Source organism: Lygodium microphyllum, chromosome 11 (genome assembly GCF_053477565.2).
Source record: "Lygodium microphyllum isolate KBCC chromosome 11, Lygodium_microphyllum_v1.1.10, whole genome shotgun sequence".
NCBI classification, from domain to species: domain Eukaryota; kingdom Viridiplantae; phylum Streptophyta; class Polypodiopsida; order Schizaeales; family Lygodiaceae; genus Lygodium; species Lygodium microphyllum.
In genome coordinates, this window is record NC_141145.1 from 65,257,760 (window position 1) to 65,277,057 (window position 19,298).

At 47.5% G+C, this 19,298-nt stretch overlaps 1 protein-coding gene across 3 annotated transcripts in view; it reads right to left on the bottom strand.

Moving 5' to 3' along the window:
- Positions 1-1,873: 1,873 nt before the first annotated feature.
- AT-HF (HIS HF) overlaps positions 1,874-19,298 on the bottom strand; it is a 79,155-nt gene continuing 61,730 nt past the window's right edge. For all 3 annotated transcript variants that reach the window (XM_087687661.1, XM_087687663.1, XM_087687662.1), the window contains exons 18-20: positions 2,811-2,977; positions 2,490-2,577; positions 1,874-2,394 (exon numbers count right to left, since the gene is read on the bottom strand). In XM_087687661.1, coding sequence (XP_087543787.1) covers positions 2,518-2,577; positions 2,811-2,977 — 227 coding nt within the window. In that variant the 3' untranslated portion in view covers positions 1,874-2,394; positions 2,490-2,517. The remainder of the gene's footprint in view (positions 2,395-2,489; positions 2,578-2,810; positions 2,978-19,298) is intronic.

Here is a 19,298-nt window from a genome sequence, read left to right on the forward strand (position 1 = left end):
AACTACCAAGAGCAACAAATTCATGGAGTTCAACCATATTATTGGCACATAAAAATGATGAAATTTTTTTGCCCAAATACATAGGTTGTTTCCATTCCAACATAAATCAAGTTGACAAAAACATTGTGCCTAGATGAACATGACATTTTCCCTTCTAGCACAAATCAAATTAATGAGATCGAGTTCCACTTTTATAAGGCCCCATAATCTATAGAGCACCATACCAATCATGTCTAAAAGAGCAAGAGTTGATAACATAGAGCTTCCCTATGACATGTCTAATTATGGCATATGGCGGGTCATACATAGAAATTGCCAACAAACCATTAATGTTGTCTGATGGTAGGTACAGAGCCATATTCTACAAGACATACAAAAGTACCTCTTAACTATAACATAACCTCATATTCTTGAAGCTAAAGCAAGTTTTAGAGATAAGTCCTTACACACCAGAATCCACATGAATTTTTTATTTCATATAGCTATCATTTACCTTATATATCACTTTTGACTATAGAGAAATATCCCATCAAAGCACAAGTAATTAAACCAAATCTTGAATACCCAAGACTTCGAGATTTGGAGTATCTCTTAAGTGAGTTTCCCGAGAAAACCTTGAACCCATTGTACATAATTTATCCTATTGTCAACAAAAGACGACCAAAAAACACATTGCCAAAAAAGCCCTTTACCATAATGTATATGAGATAGTTCAATGTTGTGTTGGACTCTTCATACACTAGAGTTTTATTATTACGTCTAAGAATACTTCTTGCATACAAAAATGTTACAATATAATGCCTTAGAGAGAATATCATTGCAACAAAATTCCTAGGACATATACATATACCATACCTACTATAGGATATCCCAAATACTCCCAATCTCTACACCTCAAAGCATCAAAAAAACGTTGAAGCCTACAAATGTGTGCAATGCATGCACACAAGTTGCCATGCAAGTGACTTCAACATCTCTTGCATAGACATGGTAGCCCATTTATATGTGTGCAATGCATGTACACATGTGAGCACAAGTTGCCATGTCAAAGATTCTGACATCTCCCGCACAGCCGTACTTTACCATTGTGTTTTTAAATTGGCTTTGCCATGAACTCTATCCTCCTAGGTTTTCATGACATACTGAATAGTGGTTTCGCAAAGAAAAAGGTGCTATTAAGAAAAAGGAGATGTCATAATAGACACAGAGGTTATACATAAAAGGTGGACAACATTGTGGTCTTATCTACAAGCTCTTGTCTACTCATGATCACACACAAACATACACATTCTTCCTTTTGATTCACTATGTATTGAACGATCTGATTGTAAAGGCATGAGTTTGCTCCTAAGCTGGTCTAATTTGCACATGAAAGTCTTTTCAAATCAAATTTAAGGGACATTTTTATCTTCACATATTTCATTTATACTAAGAAATATTGTGCTCCTCTAGTGGCATACTTTGTTGGTATGATGAAGCCGTTAATATCTTACTACGATTGGCTTCTCTTCGATCACATGCACATATTCAACAATACTACCTAGAGAAGTGCCAACGAATGGAGGAGAGACGTCTACTATTTATTAAGTGTGCATTCAAGCTACAAATGCTCCATACAAAACATTAAAATGGCAATGAGTAATGTACATGTTGGTAACATATGCTCGTCATAGAGATACTATCCCTCCCAACATTGCATCAAAAGAGAAAAGACTTGTCTTCATTAGTAGAAAACACATGAAAAATAAGAGACCTACATATGCAAGACAAAAAGATACAGCAACAGAAGGACAAGTCTTGATAAATCTATCATCATGATATGTGCACAATATGTACAACAAACTTATACAACAGATTCTTTAATGGAGCATAGTTTGCAATAAAATTTGCTCTATTGATATTGCTTTGAATGTTGAACTCTAGTATACATGGAGATGTTACACAAGTTTGATTTCTATTATCATTTCAGTAGCATGGTCTACTGTGTGGCTGAAGCATTACCTTTGGTTGTGCAGGCTGAAAATTCTGACTGTCTTTATTGGGCAACATTGTATACTGTATAATTTGGTGACTGCAAAATATTAAGCTCGAGTAGGGATGGATATCATGTCAAGGACCTCTACTGATTTAATATGCTGCCTGTTAACAAAACTAAATTTGAATTTGAACAACAATATGGCAGTTCAATGACCTTTGTTGTCGCTAATTTGTCAATCTCAGCCTCATGAATACTGAAGCATTCTAATTTCTTGCCGTGTCAGACTAGCTCACCTTTGATGTATCAAGTCAGAAAATGAAAACTCTGTCTGTTCTATGAAGTTTCAGCCTTGTTGCTGGATCCCGAGGAGCAGCTGTGTAATGAGCACAGACACCATGAAGTGCTCTTCGCTTTGCCTAGACCAACAACCAAATGTCAAATTATAGTTGAACAAATTTTCTTTTAAAGAGAAACTAGTGACAAAATATAAGCAGATCATTGCAAGTAATACATGGAAAACAGAAATCGATGTCCTCAAATTATAATCTGGTCTCGATGTTCTCCTTCAACAAGTGTTCTTTAACTGCTGCAATCTTCACCTGATAAAATGAAAAGCAATCACTCAACTCTGTGGTACTTAGTCTAAGCTTTCTACTTGCAAGGAAACATTCCAAAACACTCCATCAGCAAGTAATATTTTGCCATATTAATCTTGATAGGCAAAATAACTTAAACACAAACAAGTATAACCCACACTGTGGGAGCCAACACCTAAATTCCCTAATCACAATTTGAGTACTGATTACATCACCATAAAAAACCAAATGCATACCTCTTGCCTGTGAAAAATGCCGGCTGCAAGGGCAGCATTTGCAGATGTCTTATGGAAGACTTCTGAGAAGTGTTGTACACAACCAGCTCCACTGCTCGCAATTACAGGGATACTTACAGCACCAGAAACAAGCTTCACAAGATCAATATCAAATCCTTCTCTTTGTCCTGCAATCAATAAAACAGACATCAACCACAAAGAATTTCAGTTCAAAATTTATGCATTAGCAAAATTATCATGTTTTACTTCAACCACCTAAACTAGCATTATTCTCTATCTTTGTAGAGAATACGGTTAAATGCAATATAGGGATAGTGGTGGCTCTATTGTTTCATACGATTGGGGAGACTCCAGATAGAAATGCCACTCTATTTGTGCCTGTTACCTTTTGCTCCCATGGTCTTGATTCTTATTGATCTTGAAGAGAAAGAGGTTTTGGAATATCTGTACAGCTGCAGTGATGGAGCTATACAATCTTTTGCATATGTCCAGAGAGGTCATTTCATGCAGGCTTCTATGATTGCAGTTCATAGGCCGTCCCTGAGATGGATCTTCACGATAGCCCAAATCCCCCTTCCTACGTAGCTTGCTCTGTCTGGGGCGAGGCTTCCATAAGGCCCTAATCCAGAGCCCTCGAGGCTGCTAGGAGGAGATAGACCCTCAACCGGTGATCTAGAACCCCAAGGTCAGAGATCAGGAAGAGGCACAAATTGGCGAGCGCCCCCATATCCAACGGGCTGGTTGGGAGGCCGACCCGGCTCTACCATCAAGACATGGCGGGAGGTGTACAGGATGGTGGACGAGAAGATGCTGCAGCGAGTAGCATGCTGCCAAGGAGGAATGGAGCTGAGAAGAAGGGAGATAGACGCAGCAATACCTCAAGAGTGGCTTCCTCCCCCGATTCGAGAGCCAATAGAGCCTGGGGAGGTATGGGCCACTAGGTTCTCACCAGCAGGTATTTCCCTACAAGTGGCAGGTAGAGTGGGCAATGCCCCACCTGGGACCTTCACCGTGCAGAAGGGGGGCCGTTTGGCCCTTGACAGAGGGCAGCAGGATGAGGGGATAGCTGTCCTTTCATGGAGAAGGGTGCGGTGATTGGCCTTCAAGGAAAGACATGGCGGTTGGACCCTTATGTCTTCTAGGAGAAACTCATGGAGTGGCGCATCTAGATCTGGGACGGCAGGCCACTTAATGAGCTGGAGTGGGACCCGGGAGAGTGGCTATGGCCAACCACTGCGGTCGCCAAGAAGCCACCAAGGTTCCTAGAGTACACTGCCAAGATTGGTAGACACGTACTGATGCAAGAGAACATGGATTGGGCACTCTCACGTAGCAGGCATTGGGCAGAGGAGAGTATCACAAAGCCTTTCCGACGGTCCTTCTGGCACCGCCTATGGGATAGTTGGAGGCCGAGGAGGGTATTGTATTTTTTATGGCAGGTGGCACACGGAAGCTTGGCGGTGGGAAGTTGGCTAGCCTAGATGTAGAAGGAGGGAGGTTGTAAGCGCTGCACACAACAGTCTATGGAAACCCCAAAGCATTGCCTTTGGTCGTGCGAGGCGGCGCAGCTAGTGTGGAGAGAAGCATGCCGCATCTTTCGTCATATAGCACCCAGCCTTGGATGTATCTCATGGGGAGCTTTCTGCTGGCAGGCAATCAGCTAGGGCCATCACCTACTATATGAGGCCGGGATGCATGACACGATATTCATTATTGAGACAAGGTCATACGCAGTGGTCTGCTTGGAGGCTCTACCCAGTACTAAAGCCCACAGTAGACCACTCTAAGGTATGGGAGATCATAGGGAGTCTTACTGGATGGCATATCTCCAAGGTGTGGTGTCACGATGCTTTTGGTGGAGAGAGACTTTCAGCACAAGCGACCTTAGCAGAGCTCTTGACCTCCATCATCCACTTCCTCCGCGGCCGATGGGACTAAGTGGGGCGAATCCAGGGCTTGGCAGGAGCTCCGTTGTCATTTCTTGCGCACTTGGGGCAACTAGGACCTGTTTTTCGTGATGCAAGCAGGTCCCCCATCCCCCCTAGACCGCCGCCCTAAGAGGCTTGTACATCTAAAAGATCTGTGACTCTGCATCAGCTCCAGCTAGTCTGTTTGAGCATGAGCACTTCCTTGTATTCAAGATTTTTCTGAAGCAGCATAATTAGCCACATTTTATTTGCAAAAAAAAAAAACAATAATTGTGCCTTAATCCTTCTGACAGCAAGCATGGAACCACCATTTAGCAAGAGAATCAGTATAATGCATAAAGCAATTAGTATGTTTGTCTTATCCAAGGCTCGAACTACAGGATAGTATAATTTCTCTTGCATGTTATATCAGACGGAGAATAGTTTATTCCATTGTATAAAATGCTCCACCAATCCTACAATCTATCGTAACTTTTCAAAGCAGGAACTCAATGAAATGGCATCCAAAGCAATTTCCAAAGGGACCTATAGTGATCACCCGAACCATACATCCTTTGAGCATGTGCTCAATGTCCACGTCCGTGCACACTTTTCTGTGATAAATTGTACCATATGATATCAATGTACAAAGAGGTCAATGTTCCGTATGGACATAGCTATAACAAAAACATTGAAAGAAGACAAAATATTGATCCTGATAAAGGTCTTGGAGTCTAAGGCAATCGTATCATGACTGCTACATAGAGTCCTTAAAGAAGGGAAAAGATACAATAGGAAAGTCATCAAAGACCATATGGTTTAAGATTTCAAAATGGTTTGAAGAACTAGAAGCAAACTCAAGTGAAAATTGAGAAGAGACCTTCCAAACAAAAGATGGGATGAAACCAAGCTTTCTTCTCGAATAGGGTGGTAAATGCAGAGTCACAAATATATCAGATGTACAATCCTCTCAAGGCGGTCTAGGGGGGATGGGGGCAAGAAGCCATGGAGGGGGGGTGTAATGCCGTTTGGGACTACTTGCTTGCATCTCAAAAAACAAGTCCTGGTTAACCCAAGTGCGCATGAGATGATAACGGAGCTCCTGACGAGCCCTAGACTCGCCCTGCAAGTGATCCCATCGGCCGCAGAGGGAGGGGATGATGGAGGTCCAGAGCTCTGCTAAGGCCACCTGTACTAAAAGTCTCTCTCCGCCGAAAACCTCCTGACACCGCGCCTTCCAGATATGCCATCCAGTAAGACTCCCTATGATCTCCCATACTTCAGAGCAGTCTACTATGGGCTCCAATACTTGGCGGATGGGTAGAGCCTCCAAACCAACCACTATGCACGGCCCTACCTCGATAATGAATAGTGTGCCCTGCATCCGAGCCTCGTACAGAAGGTAACGGCTCTAGCTGACAGCCTGCCAACAGAAAGCTCCCCAAGAGATACATCCAAGACTGGGAGCCATGCAGCGAAGGATGCGGCCTGCTCCTCTCCACACTAGCTGCGCCGCCTCACACGACCAAAGGCAGTGCTTTGGGGTTTTTTCCGGAGGCTGCTATGTGAAACACTTACAACCTCCCTCCTTTTGCATATGGGCAAGCCAACTTCCCACCGCTAAGCCTCCATGTGCCACTAGCCATAAGAAATATGATACCCTCCTCGGTCTCCAACTATCCCATAGGCGGCACCAAAAGGTCCGTCAGAAAGGCTCCGTGATGCTGTGCTCCACCCAGTGCCTGCTATGCAACGGCACCCAATCCATATCCTTCTACATCAGTACGTGTCTACCAATCATAGCAATGTACTCCAGGAGCCTCGATGGCTTCTTGGCAACCGTTGTGGCCGGCCATAGCCACTCCCCTGGATTCCACTCCAGCTCATCAAGTGGTCTACCCTCCCAGATCCAAAGGCACCACTCCCTGAACTCCTCCCAGAAGACAAAAGTGTCTAAGCGCCATGTCTTCCCCTGAAGGCTGATCACTCGGATCCTCCACCATGACAGGACAGCAATCTTCTCATCCTGTTGCCCTCTGTCAAGAGCCAGACGCCTCCCCTTCTGCATGGTGAAGAAGGTCCCAGGTGAAGCGCCGCCCACTCTACCTGCCACCTGAAGGGGGATGCCTGCTGGTGAAAACCTAGCGGCCCATACCTCCCCGAGCTCTATCGGCTCTCGTATCGAGAAAGCAAGCCACTCCTGAGCTATTGCTGCATTTATCTCCCTTCTCCGCAACTCCACTCCTCTCTGGCAGCCTGGTACTCACTACAGCACCTCCTCGTCCACCATCCTGTACACCTCCCGCCATGTCCTGATGATACGAGCCGGGCTGGCCTCCCAACCAGCCCATTGAATGTGGGGGCACTCGCCAATCTGTGCCCCATCCCGATCTTTGACCTCGGGGTTCCAGATCACCGGGTGACGGTCTATCTCCTCGTAGCAGCCTAGGGGGCTCTGGATTAGGGCCTTACGGAGGTCCTGCCACACCCGGAGCAAGCTGCATAGGAAAGGTGATCTGGGGCGGTGGTCTGGGCTGACATGAAGATCCATCTCAAGGACGACCTCCACTCACCGGTCTACACTCCTAAAGACCCTCCTGCAATAGGACCTTCCAGGTTTGCCCTCCTGGAGTGAGGCCATGGACAACTAGCTTGCCCAAGAGGGCCATACTCTGATACTCTCGGTCTATGATCCCGAGCCCTCCCTCTAATCGATGCCATATGATGGTCGCCCACGCCACCTTGGCCCTAGAATCCCTAGAGCCGTCTGACCCGGACCAAAGGAAGTTCCACACTAGGCAGCGAAGCTGCACTACACAGGATGAGGAGAAGCACCAATACGAGGCGATGTACCAGGCCATCGCCAGAAGGACCTGGTTAACCACCAGGGCTCGGCCTGCTAGTGAGAGGCGAGCCGTGCTCCAATAGGTCAACTTCCTCCGAATAGAATCGAGGACTGGAAGAAACTACTGGGCAAGAGTGATGTCAAGTCCCACTTGGAACCCTAGGTAACGGCCGGCGGTCTGCCCTCTACTCACCCATCTAAATCCCAAGTGGACACCCCACTCCATGCTAGGGTCTGGGTCTGTGAGGAAACCAACCGACTTTCACCAGTTAATTTTCACTCCCGCTGCAGAACAGAAAACCTCAAGAGCCAGCCTCACTCTCTCCAGCATCAACTCATCGTCCTCTATGTAGAGTGTTGTATCATCTACATACTCAGAGTCTAACAACTCAATCTCATCCCTCACGGGAAGTCGGAGGCCGCGTAATCCACTCACCCATGACCTGAGGAAATGAGGCATCGCCTCTACAAAGAGCAGAAACAGGTATGGGGCCAGGGGGCAGCCCTGCTAGACCGATCTCTCCAGCCGAAACTCCTCTCCTTGCCTGCCACCTATGAGAACCCTACTGGTAGCCGATCCATAAAGTGTGGAGACCCCGTGGATCCATGCCTGGGGGAAGCCCAACCTCACCATGGTGCCCTCTAGGAAATCCCGGTCCACCCTATCGTAGGCTTTCTCAAAATCCAGGAGTAGTACGGGCAGTCCCTGCCCATTGTCCTGAGCCCACTCTATCGCCTCAAAGAAGGTGAATACATTGTCTAGGATGCTCCTATCGTGGACAAAGCCTGTCTGTGTGTCATGAAGGATGTCTGGAAGCACACGGCGTAGTCACCTACCAATCATCTTTGCCACTGCCTTATAGGCCACCGACAATAAAGTGATCTGTCTCCACTGGGAAAGCTCCAGTCGGTCTCCCCCTTTGGGGAGAAGACTGATGAGGCCTTCTGAAAGACTCCCTGGCATCTATCCCAAAGCGAAAATCTCCTGGAAGGCCATCAATAAGGGATCCTTCACCACCTCCCGGTAGGTAGTGAAGGCCTTAGAAAGGCTATCCTCTCCCAAGCATTTCTGCCCATCCTCTGTATGAAAAGCCTTCTCTAGTTTCTTCTCTGTGAAGGGGGCTAGGAGGGAGCGTCCCGTCTCCTCTATGACGAGGGATAGGATGTGATCCCAGACTTGCTATCTACATCGTTGTCCTCTAGCTGAGGTTGTCTCCTGCTGGAAAAGGCATTTGTAGTAGTCGGTGGCAATCTCCATCAACTCATCTAGGCTAGAACGAGTCCTCCCAAACTAATCCCGAAGGCTGCGTATCTGCTCTCCTACGGTGCGAGGCTGGTGCACCTAGAAGAACTCCCTGCACATCGTGTCCTCCTGCGCCCAGAAGGCTGCTGAGGTGCGGAAAGAGAGCTCCGAACGCCTGTCCTCTAGGCCAGCAATGGCTGCTCACGCACACACCTCCTGTGCGTGGAGGGTGGGATCCCCTGGTGCCTCTTGTAATAATCTCTACATGGCTGCAAGATCCCGCCGGAGTGCTCTCTCCTCCTCCCAGCACTATTGCCTGGCTTCTATGGCTGCCGCTTGGCAAATTCTACTCGACTCGGCTAGGACCTTTGCAACCTCCTCTGCGATCCGTGGGAACACTCCGCGCTCCGCAACTCCCAAATAAGACCACGGCCCACTGCAAAAAAACTCTTGTGGTAGCAGCTGCACCTATCTCGAGTAAGTATGGCGGGCGCCATGGACAGATGAACTAGTGGTTGTGTGCCGATGGGTGGAGGATGTTGGCGTCTGGGGCTCCTCACCTCCTGTGGGAGGAGATGGGATGGGTGGGGGGGACACTTGCTCTCCAGCTCCTTGCCGTGGCTATGTCTGAGGAGCTCCCTACAGCCCCCCTTACCGTCTCCCTCTCTATCATCTTTGTACTCATGTGAAGCCGTCTGTATCCACTTGAGGGCATGCCGACGGAGCCGCCCTAGCACCAAAGCACATGCACTCTGCTCCCTGGTGCCCAAAGTCATGGCAGCGCAGGCACTACCCTAGCTGCCTAGTTACAATGACCTACTGCCTAAAGGCGTATCCGCCTGCCTCAATCTCTAGGAACTGTGGGATATTCTTGACCTCTTCACTGCCATCCATACCCTTGGGACTCCTGCGGCGGCTGTCATTGCATTCCGCGGAAGACGCGGAAAGGACAATGCCAAAGAGCCATCCAAAGTCTTCCACCAACTGGCAATACTCTATCGCCAGGCCGGAAAGAGAAGGGTGACCAAACCGAGTGCCGAAGAAACCTATCGTGGAGTGCAAATGCCTCCACTGTGAAGCCATTGTACAAAGGGACCATGTATATAACCCCCTTCGTGGACCCATAAGGTAAACTAGCTAGTAACTCACGGGCTGCGTCTACTAAGCTGAGCCAAACCATGAAGATCCCTTGGCCCATTAGAACTGCCTCCACAATCTGCGTTGCGCCAATGCGCAGCGTGGAGTGAAGCCAGTCTCGAAGCTTGGCCCAGGATGGGAAATGTCCTACTACCTGACCATAGATCGCTATTTCCTTTAGCTCTAGCTGTATAGCCCGGACGGCTAAGAGCTGCTCCTCAGAGAGGACGACATGCAAGGTGTTTGATTGGGTGGGGGGGGAGGGAAAGGACCGATAGCAAGGAGGAGGAGCTACTGTTTTTAACGGTGGGGGAGGTGTTGGACTCCATGGATGGTGGCACCACACGGGGAGTGGTAGGTCTACCGGACAGGGCCGCAATTGCCGGGGCAAAGGTAGCGTGCGAGGGAGGGAGGGGGGGGATCTGGCATAGGGGGTTGGCCTGGCGGGGGGAGGGGACAACAGGGCGGGGGGTGGGTATGGCAGGAGGGCAGTGCGGAGAAGGGAGATGGCAGGGGCAGCTTGCCACAGGACAATAGGCGGGGAAGGGGCGCGATGGCAGCGGGCAGGTAAGGCAAGGCGGGCACAAGGGAGAGGCAGGGGGACTGGCACCCTGGAGCAATCGGAGGGTTGGGGGGGGAAGGGAGGGCTGGCGCGATGGAGCAATCAGGGGCCGGGGGCAGCAGCACGACATGACAGGCGGAGCTACAATCCATACTTGGTGGCAATAGATGTTGGCCACAAAAATTAATGTATGGGAAGCTAGATGATAAAGCCCTCAAATATATTTTTGCTAGATACAGTTCGGAGAGCAAAGGCTACTATTTGTATGATCCTCGTACTCAAAAGATTTTTGTCAACAGACATGTCATTTTTGCTAAAAATATGGCATTTTCTCAAGATCAGTTTGAGATGCCAACCACCAATGAGTTTGGTGATGTCTTTAAGGGCCTTTTGCCATTTGCATTGGGATCCAAGATTGATGCTTCTTTACCTCAACATACTAGAAAAGCTACTAAACATGCTACTCACAATCCAAGGGAGGAAATTTTGTGGATGGAAGTAGACACTCTTCTTGATAAGTATGCATTTTTGGTTGAGGATGAGTCTACATCATTTGATGACGCATAGTAGGATGTACACTGGTTGTAGGCCATGGAAGAGGAGTTGGACTCCATTGTTCCTAATGGTACTTCGGATCTTGTTAAGTTGTCACCTCGCAAGAAGGCTACTAGCACTAAATGGGTTTTTTAACTCAAATGCAAGGCTGATGGTTCAATTGACAAGTACAAGGCATAGCTGGTTGCCAAAGGTAATGCTCAAAAAAAGGGCATAGATTATGACGAGACTTTTGCTCCTACATCCCGCATGAGTACAGTTAGATGTTACTGCTATAGCTACTCATCATGGATGGAAAGTACATCAATTGAACATTAAGACAGCATTTCTTAATGGTGACCTTCATGAGGATGTCAATGCATCACAATCTCAAGGGTTTGTGGTTAAAGGCAAAGAGCACTTGGTTTGCAAGTTAAGCAAGGCTTTGTATGGCTTGAAACAAGCTCCTTGTGCATGGTACTCGAAGATAGATGCTTATCTAAACAGCAAAGGGTTCAAGAATAGCAAAATTGCTCCTAATCTATACATTATTGAATGAAGGGGGGGGACTTGCTGGTCATCATTCTTTTATGTGGATGATATGGTACTCATCGGACCTAAAGAGGACAGAATTGCACATTTTAAAGCTGAACTGAAGAATACATTTGCTATGTCAAATATGGGCCTTTTACATTACTATTTGGGGATATTTGTTCACCGAAAACTAGCATGGTATTATCATGTCACTATCACTGTATGTGGAAAAGCTTCTACATGGGTTTAACATGCAAGATTGTAAACCTATGAGTACTCCAATGGAGCCACGGCTAAATCTTTCTATACATGATGGTAGTGAGATGACTGGCATTGCACTTTAGAGCCAAGCCGTTGGATACCTTATTTATCTTTGCAACACACACCTTGACAAAAAGTTTGTAGTAACTCAAGTGAGTAGGTCTATGCACAGCTCATGTACAGTTCATTGGCAAGCTATTAAGCAGATCTTCCATTACTTGCAAGCTCCTCAAACATATGCCTTAATATTTTCGAAGGGGGGAGAGACACTTCCAACTACAAGCTTATAGCAAGTCAAATTGGGCTAGAGACTTAGATATTCGATAGGCTACTGGTGAATATTGTTTCTTTTTTATCTATTCATGCATTTCATGGCTTAGCAAGAAACAACCTACAGTGGCTACCTCGTCTAGTGAAGCTGAGTACAGGGCAGCCTTCACAGCAACTAAAGAATGTGTATAGCTGCATTGATTATTAGCTGATCTACAGATATTATTGGGGGGTCTGATACCCAATCTCTCGAACAGTCAGAGTGCTATTAATGTAGCATGAAATCTTGTGTTTCATGCACGCTTGGTTGTTATATTAATTGAGTAAGAATTTGCATCTCCTAGCTTGGGTAAAAGCACCTAAGTGAGTAGGTCAAACCGTTTTCAAGAGCTTCCAAACTGGCTTTAAAGCCAGGCCTTTCTTGGCTAGGTGCTTGCCTAGCATACAAGCATCAGCAAAGATAGCAGGGCAACAATTAACTAAAACCCCATGTGCATTTTGAATTCGACCATAAATTGCCTCATTGCAGAAGCTCCAAATCTTTTGCATCACCGGTCCCCTAATAATAGACCAATATTTAACAGAGCAATCATTTAAATTACCCTTGTCCCCAAATAGAATCTGCTTCCAAGTGATACCATCGTGAAGATTGATCCTGGCTGGTGTTCGCTTGACCTGCTGCCAGAGGCACTGCACTGTACTTCCTTGCGATCCCAAAACAAACACTTGGTATCCTCCTCTTTGATCTTGTAGAGAACACAAAGCGGGGGAAAATGCTGAAATTTACAGATCCTATCACGTGTGGCTAGCTTGTTAGCTGTCACTCTGCATAGGAGAATATCAAACAGTTAGAAGGGGTGGCCATGAGGGCACCTTTCAACCTCTTCTTCCATGTCATCATAGTTGCCCTTGGGTCATGCTTCTTCCATGTTCCAAAGCTCTTAGAAGCCAATGTGCATTAGGGGTCCGAACATCAGTGCTCTTCTTCATCAAGATGCTGGCTTTGTCATCCTTATTGGCCCAGTACATCAGAGGCTTGTTAGAGTCCACCAAACAGGAAGACGACCAGCTACCCTTGCCAGCTATCAGAGAGCACTCCGGCAGGACCTTGCAGCCACGCAGAGATTATTGCAAGAGGCACCAAGGGATCCCACCCTCCACGCACAGGAGGTGCGCATGCGAGCAGCCATTGCTGGCCTAGAGGACAGGCGCTCGGAGTTCTCTTTCCACACCTCAGGAGCCTTCTGGGCACGGAAGGGGGAAACGATGTGCAGGGAGTTCTTCCAAGTGAACCAGCCCTGCACCGCAGGAGAGCAGATACGCAGCCTTCGGAATCAGTATGGGAGGACCCATTCTAGCACAGATGAGGTGATGGAGATTGCCACCGACTATTACACGCGCCTTTTCCAGCAGGATGCAACTTCAGCTAGAGGATAGAGGTAGACAGCAGATATGGGATCACATCCCATCCCTCGTCACAGAGGAGATGGGACGCTCCCTCCTAGCCCCCTTCACATAGAAGGAACTCAAGAAGACTTTCCATACACAGGATGGGCAAAAATGCCCGGGGGAGGATGGCCTCTCTAAGGCCTTCTTCACTACCTACTGGGAAGTGGTGAAGGACCCCATACTGATGGCTTTCCAAGAGATTTTCACTTCAGGACAGATATCAGGGAGTCTCTCGGCAGGCCTTATCAGTCTTCTCCCCAAAGGGGAGACCAGTTGGAGCTCTCCGAGTGGAGACCGATCACCTTATTGTCAGTGGCCTACAAGGCACTGGCAAAGATGATTGGTAGGCGACTACGCCCCGTGCTTCCAGATATCATCCATGACACATAGACAAGCTTTGTCCAAGAGGAGCATCCTAGACAATGTATTTACCTTCTTTGAGGCAACAGAGTGGGCTCAGCACAGTGGGCAGAGACTGGCAATACTACTCTTGGATTTCGAGAAAGCTTATGAAAGGGTGGACTGGGATTTCCTAGAGGGCACCATGGTGAGATTGGGATTCCCCCAGGCTTGGATTCGTGGGGTATCCGGCCTATACAGATCGGCCATCAGCAAGGTTCTCATAGGCAGAAGGCGAGGGGAGGAGTTTCGGCAAGAGAGATCCGTTCGATAGGGCTGCCCCTTGGCCCCATACATATTCCTACTCTTCGCAAAGGCAATGTCTCACTTCCTCAGGTCACGTGTGAGTGGATTATGCGGCCTCCAACTTCCAGTGAGAGAGGAGACTGAGTTGTTAGACTCAAAGTACGCAGATGATACAACCCTCTACATAGAGGACGATGAGTTGATGCTTGAGAGAGTGAGGCTCGCTCTTGACATGTTCTGCTTTGCAACGAGAGCGAAAATCAACTGGCAAAAGTCGGTTGGTTTCCTCACAAACCCGAACTCCAGCACGAAATGGGGTGTCCACCTGGGATTTAGATGGGTGACCAGAGGGCAAACCGTCCAATACCTAGGGTTCCAGGTGGGACTCGACATCACTCCTACCCAGCAATTTCTTCCTGTCCTTGATTCTATTCGGAGGAAACTGACCTACTAGAGCACAGTTCGCCTCTCACTAGCCGGACAAGCCCTGGTGGTTAACCAGGTCCTCCTAGTGACGGCCTAGTACATCGCCTCGTGTTGGTGCTTCTCCTCATCGTGCAGAGTGCAGCTTTGCCGCCTAGCGTAGAATTTCCTTTGGTCAAGGTCTGATGGTTCCAGGGATTCCAGGGCCAAGGTGGTGTGGGCAACCATCATACGACATAGGTTAGAGGGAGGGCTTGGGATCATAGACCCAAAGTATCAGAGTATGGCCCTCTTGGGCAAGAAGCTAGTTGTCCACGGTCTCACACCAAGCGGGCAAACTTGGAAGGTCTTATTTCAGGAGGGCCTTCAGGATTGTAGACCAAGGCTTGGCGATGAGTGGAGGCCATCCCTTAGATGGATCTTCACGTCAGCCCAGATCACCCCCCTAGATCACCTTTCCTTCACAGCTTACTCTGCGTGTGGCAAGGCCTCCGTAAGGCCCTAATCCAGAGCCCCCCAAGCTGCCAAGAGGAAATAGACCGTCAGCCGGTGATCTGGAACCCCCAGGTCAAAGATCAAGAAGGGGCATAGATAGGTGAGCACCCCCACATCCAATGGGCTGGGTGGGAGGCCGGCCCAACTCGTACCATTAGGACATGGCGGGAGGTGTACAAGATGGCGGACGAGGAAGTGTTGCAGCAAGTATCAAGCTGCCAAAGAGGTGTGGAGTTGAGGAGAAGAGAGATAGACACAGAAATACCTCCGGAGTGGCTTGCTCCCCCGATACGATAGCCGACAAAGCCCGGGGAGGTATGGGAGCTAGGTTTTCACTAGCAGGCATCCTCCTTCAGGTGGCAGGTAGAGTGGATGGTGCCCCTCAAGGGACTTTCTTCGCCATTCAGGATGGGGGACATCTGGCAATTGATAGAGAACAGCAGAATGAGGGGATTGCCATCCTTTTGTGGAAGAGGATTCGGGTGGTGGGCCTTCAGGAGAATACATGGCGACTAGACCTCTATATTTTTTGGAAGGAGCTCAAGGAGTGGCGCCTTTAGATCTGGGAGAGCACACCACTTGATGAGTTGGAGTGGAATCCAGGAGACTGGCCTCTGCAATCGCCAAGAAGCCACCCAAGTTCCTAGAGTACACTACCAGGATTGGCAAACATGTAGTAATGCAGGAGGATATGGACTAGGCGCTATCACGCAGCAGGCACCGAGCGTAGCATAGCATCACGGAGCCCTTCCGACGGACCTTCTGGCGCCGCCTATGGGATAGTTGGAGGCCAAGGAGGATGTCATACTTTTTATGGCTGGTGGCACATGGAGACTTGGCAGTGGGAAGTTGGCTTGCCCAAATGTAGGAGGGAGGTTGTAAGCGCTGCACACAGCAGCCTTTGGAAACCCCAAAGCACTACCTTTGGTCATGTGAGGAGACGCAGCTCGTGTGGAGAGGAGCATGCCGCATCCTTCGTCGTATAGCACCCATCCTTGGGTGTATCTCATGGGGAGCTTTCTGATGCAAGCAGTCAGCCAAGGCCGTCACCTTTTGTATGAGGCCAGGATGCAGAACATGATATTCATGATCGAGGCAAGGTCGTGCACAGTGGTCGGTCTGGAGGCTCTACCCATCTGCCAGGTACTGGAGCCCATAGCAGACCACTCGAAGGTATGGGAGATCATAGGGAGTCTTACTGGATGGCATATATGGAAGGCGCAGTGTTAGGAAGCTTTTGGCGGAGAGAGACTTTCAGCACATGCGACCTTAGCAAAGCTCTAGACCTCCATTATCCACTCCCTCCGCGGCCGATGGGATCAGGTGCAGGGAAAATCCAGGGCTCACAAGGAGTTCCGTGGTCACTTCATGCGTACTTAGGGCGGCCAAGGTCTGTTCTTCGTGATGCAGGCAGGCAGCCCCAGTTGGCGATATAACCCCCCCCCCAATGGCTTCTTGCCCCCATCCCCCCCAGACCGCCTTGAGAGGCTTGTATACATGATCTATTGGTGTCTTTGCATCAGCTCCAGCTAGTCTGTTGAGCATGAGCACTTTGTTGTAATCAATTCTTTTGAGTAATATAATCAGCCATATTTTACTTGCAAAAAAAAAAAAATCCTTGCCAGCTATCCTTGGTTTTAGTCTTTAGAGAAGACCAATTGGAGCCAATCCGCTTCTTCCCTGCTCAGTCCGAACTGCCCTACAATGTACTCCATGTCCATGTAAGCCCTTTGTGCAAAGCCCCAAACATCAATCCAGGAAGCCACCCCTTTCTTATGAATCCTATGGCTGAGGGAAGGGTTGCTAGCTGCTGGTGGTTCATTTAACATTATCTGTGTACGCAGCCCTATTGACCCATATGTTGTGTAGCAGGGATGTATCTCCTTTCCCTCTTCCCACTCGTTTCCACTTGAGTTCAGGTATGACTTGAAGCCAAGCAGTTACCAGCTGTTGGGCTGTCTGAGAACCTTGGATATGTATTTGGAAACTCCACTGAATAGGATATCAGTCCAGCTGCAATTGGGCCACTTCTTCCTGTAGAACATGGCCTGAACAATCCAGTCAGAGAGCAGCTGAAAGGCTAACTGAATGGCTTTCTCCCAAAGGGACTCCAAGCCTAAACCACCTTCAGCTACAGGAGATGTGACTTGCTCCCAGGCTATTGCATGCCATCCCTTAGCATCGCCAAATGACCATAGAAGTTGCCTGAACGTAGCCTGCAGTTTGCTCCATCTTGAGAGGAAAGAAAGGGAAGAACTGTGGCAGAAAATAACATTATGGGGGAGAGTACGGTCTTCAGCAGCACCAAGTGTCCTACTAAGCCAAATGCAAATTCCATCTTGCTCTTGACCTTAGCTGTCATTTTCTCTAATGGCCAATCAAAGCATTGCCTGATAGTAACACCAACACCAATTGGGATTCCCAAATAACAGATCAATTGACTTTTGCCAATGATTTTGAAGCCCAACTGGACTACCCAATCCAGGCAATCATCCCAAGAAAGATAGAGAAGCTTTGACTTCTGCTTACTAATCTTGGAGCCTGAAAGAAAAGCAAACTCATCATAAACATTGAGAAGCTCCCGTGCAGAATCCTTATCAGCTTTGAGCAAATTTGAGCTATCATCCGCGAAGAGTTGGGCGCACAGATATTTCCGATCAGGGAGCACAAGTGCTTTGATCGTGCGCTCTCTAATTGCCAAATCTATATTAGAGAGTAGAGGTGGTGAGTAATTATACCAAACAATAGTGGCGCCAAAGGCAGCCCTGCCGGATGTTTCGCCATAGAGTGAAGCTCTCAGTGTTATAGGCATTGAGTGAGATTGTAGCAGTGATGTTGGTAAACAAGCTCCAAGCCATCTTGTAAAACATTTCACCAAAGCCACACTTCTGAAGCACTGTGGCAATGAACTCCCAGCATACTCTGTCATATGCTTTTTCAAGATCCATATTGAGGAGAATAAAGTTATCATCAGAGGTCATAGCATAATCTATCCCAAAGATTATGTTGAGGATGGCACCATGGATGTACGACCATGAATAAATCCAAACTGCCTACGATGCACAAGGTTAGAGAGTAGGTGCTTGATCCTAAGAGTCAGTGTCTTCGCCATTAGCTTGTGAGGCGCATTGAGCATAGTCAATGGCCGCCAATGGCTTCCGATTTAGGGACCAGCTTAACTACCCCTTCGTTGACAGCCTAGGATATCACTCCACTATTTCTGAAGTGGTTAAGTAGATCAGAAAGGTTTTTGGAGCAAGCATCTCATATGGTAGCAAAAAATTCTATCGCAAAACCATCAAGCCCTAGCTAGCTTGTCACATATGCTACTTCAAAGGCATTGCTGATAGACATAGAGAGTTGTTATGACTACTTTTCATTTTTAGGAGCTAGTACTCCATGGTTCATTATAATGGTCATTGTTGTATATACTATGATGAGTCATTATCATTGTATATTGTATTGTCCTAGATCACCCATGATCTTAGAGATGGTGTTAGTGGATTTATCTATTCATATGTAAGTCTATACATGTTTTGGTGGGCTAGGCACTATTTCACTAGTTGTGATTTAATCTATGCATTCTTCTCATGAGCCCTACAGTCATTATTTTATGGCTGACCAGCATTTCTAGGCCCATCAAATCACTTTGCATACTTCTATAACAAGTTGCATTGGAGAGAGGAAGCCGGTGCTAGTGCCCACACAATTGGTGACTCACTATTGTTTCTCTATTGCCTCTTGTCTTGGTAAATTGATCCCATTTCCTGAGCATTCTTCTGAGTTCTCTTTGCAGTGGTCTTCTTTTCTTTTGCAATGTTTCTCTTTTCTCTTATATCTTGTGTTGTGCAGTCCATTACAGCACATATACACACTTCCATTGGTGCACCCACATCTGACAAAATTGGCCCTTGATGTCATAGGTGCAACACAAAAGAAAGTAAGAGGAAACTCAGAAACTTACAATTTTATGGCCCAAATGTTGATGGAGGAGCTGAATGTCAAAAAATCAAAGAAAATTTTGTGCCAATCTCCAAATGTCACATAAAAGGATGAATTGGGTCTCAATGTCGATGAATTTTGGCAAATTGCACAAAATCCCCAAATGTATATGATGAAATTGGGTCAAATTCGGGCTCTAAAGTGAAAAGCCCCAAGTTTTGGCTAAGGGATTTTGAGAACT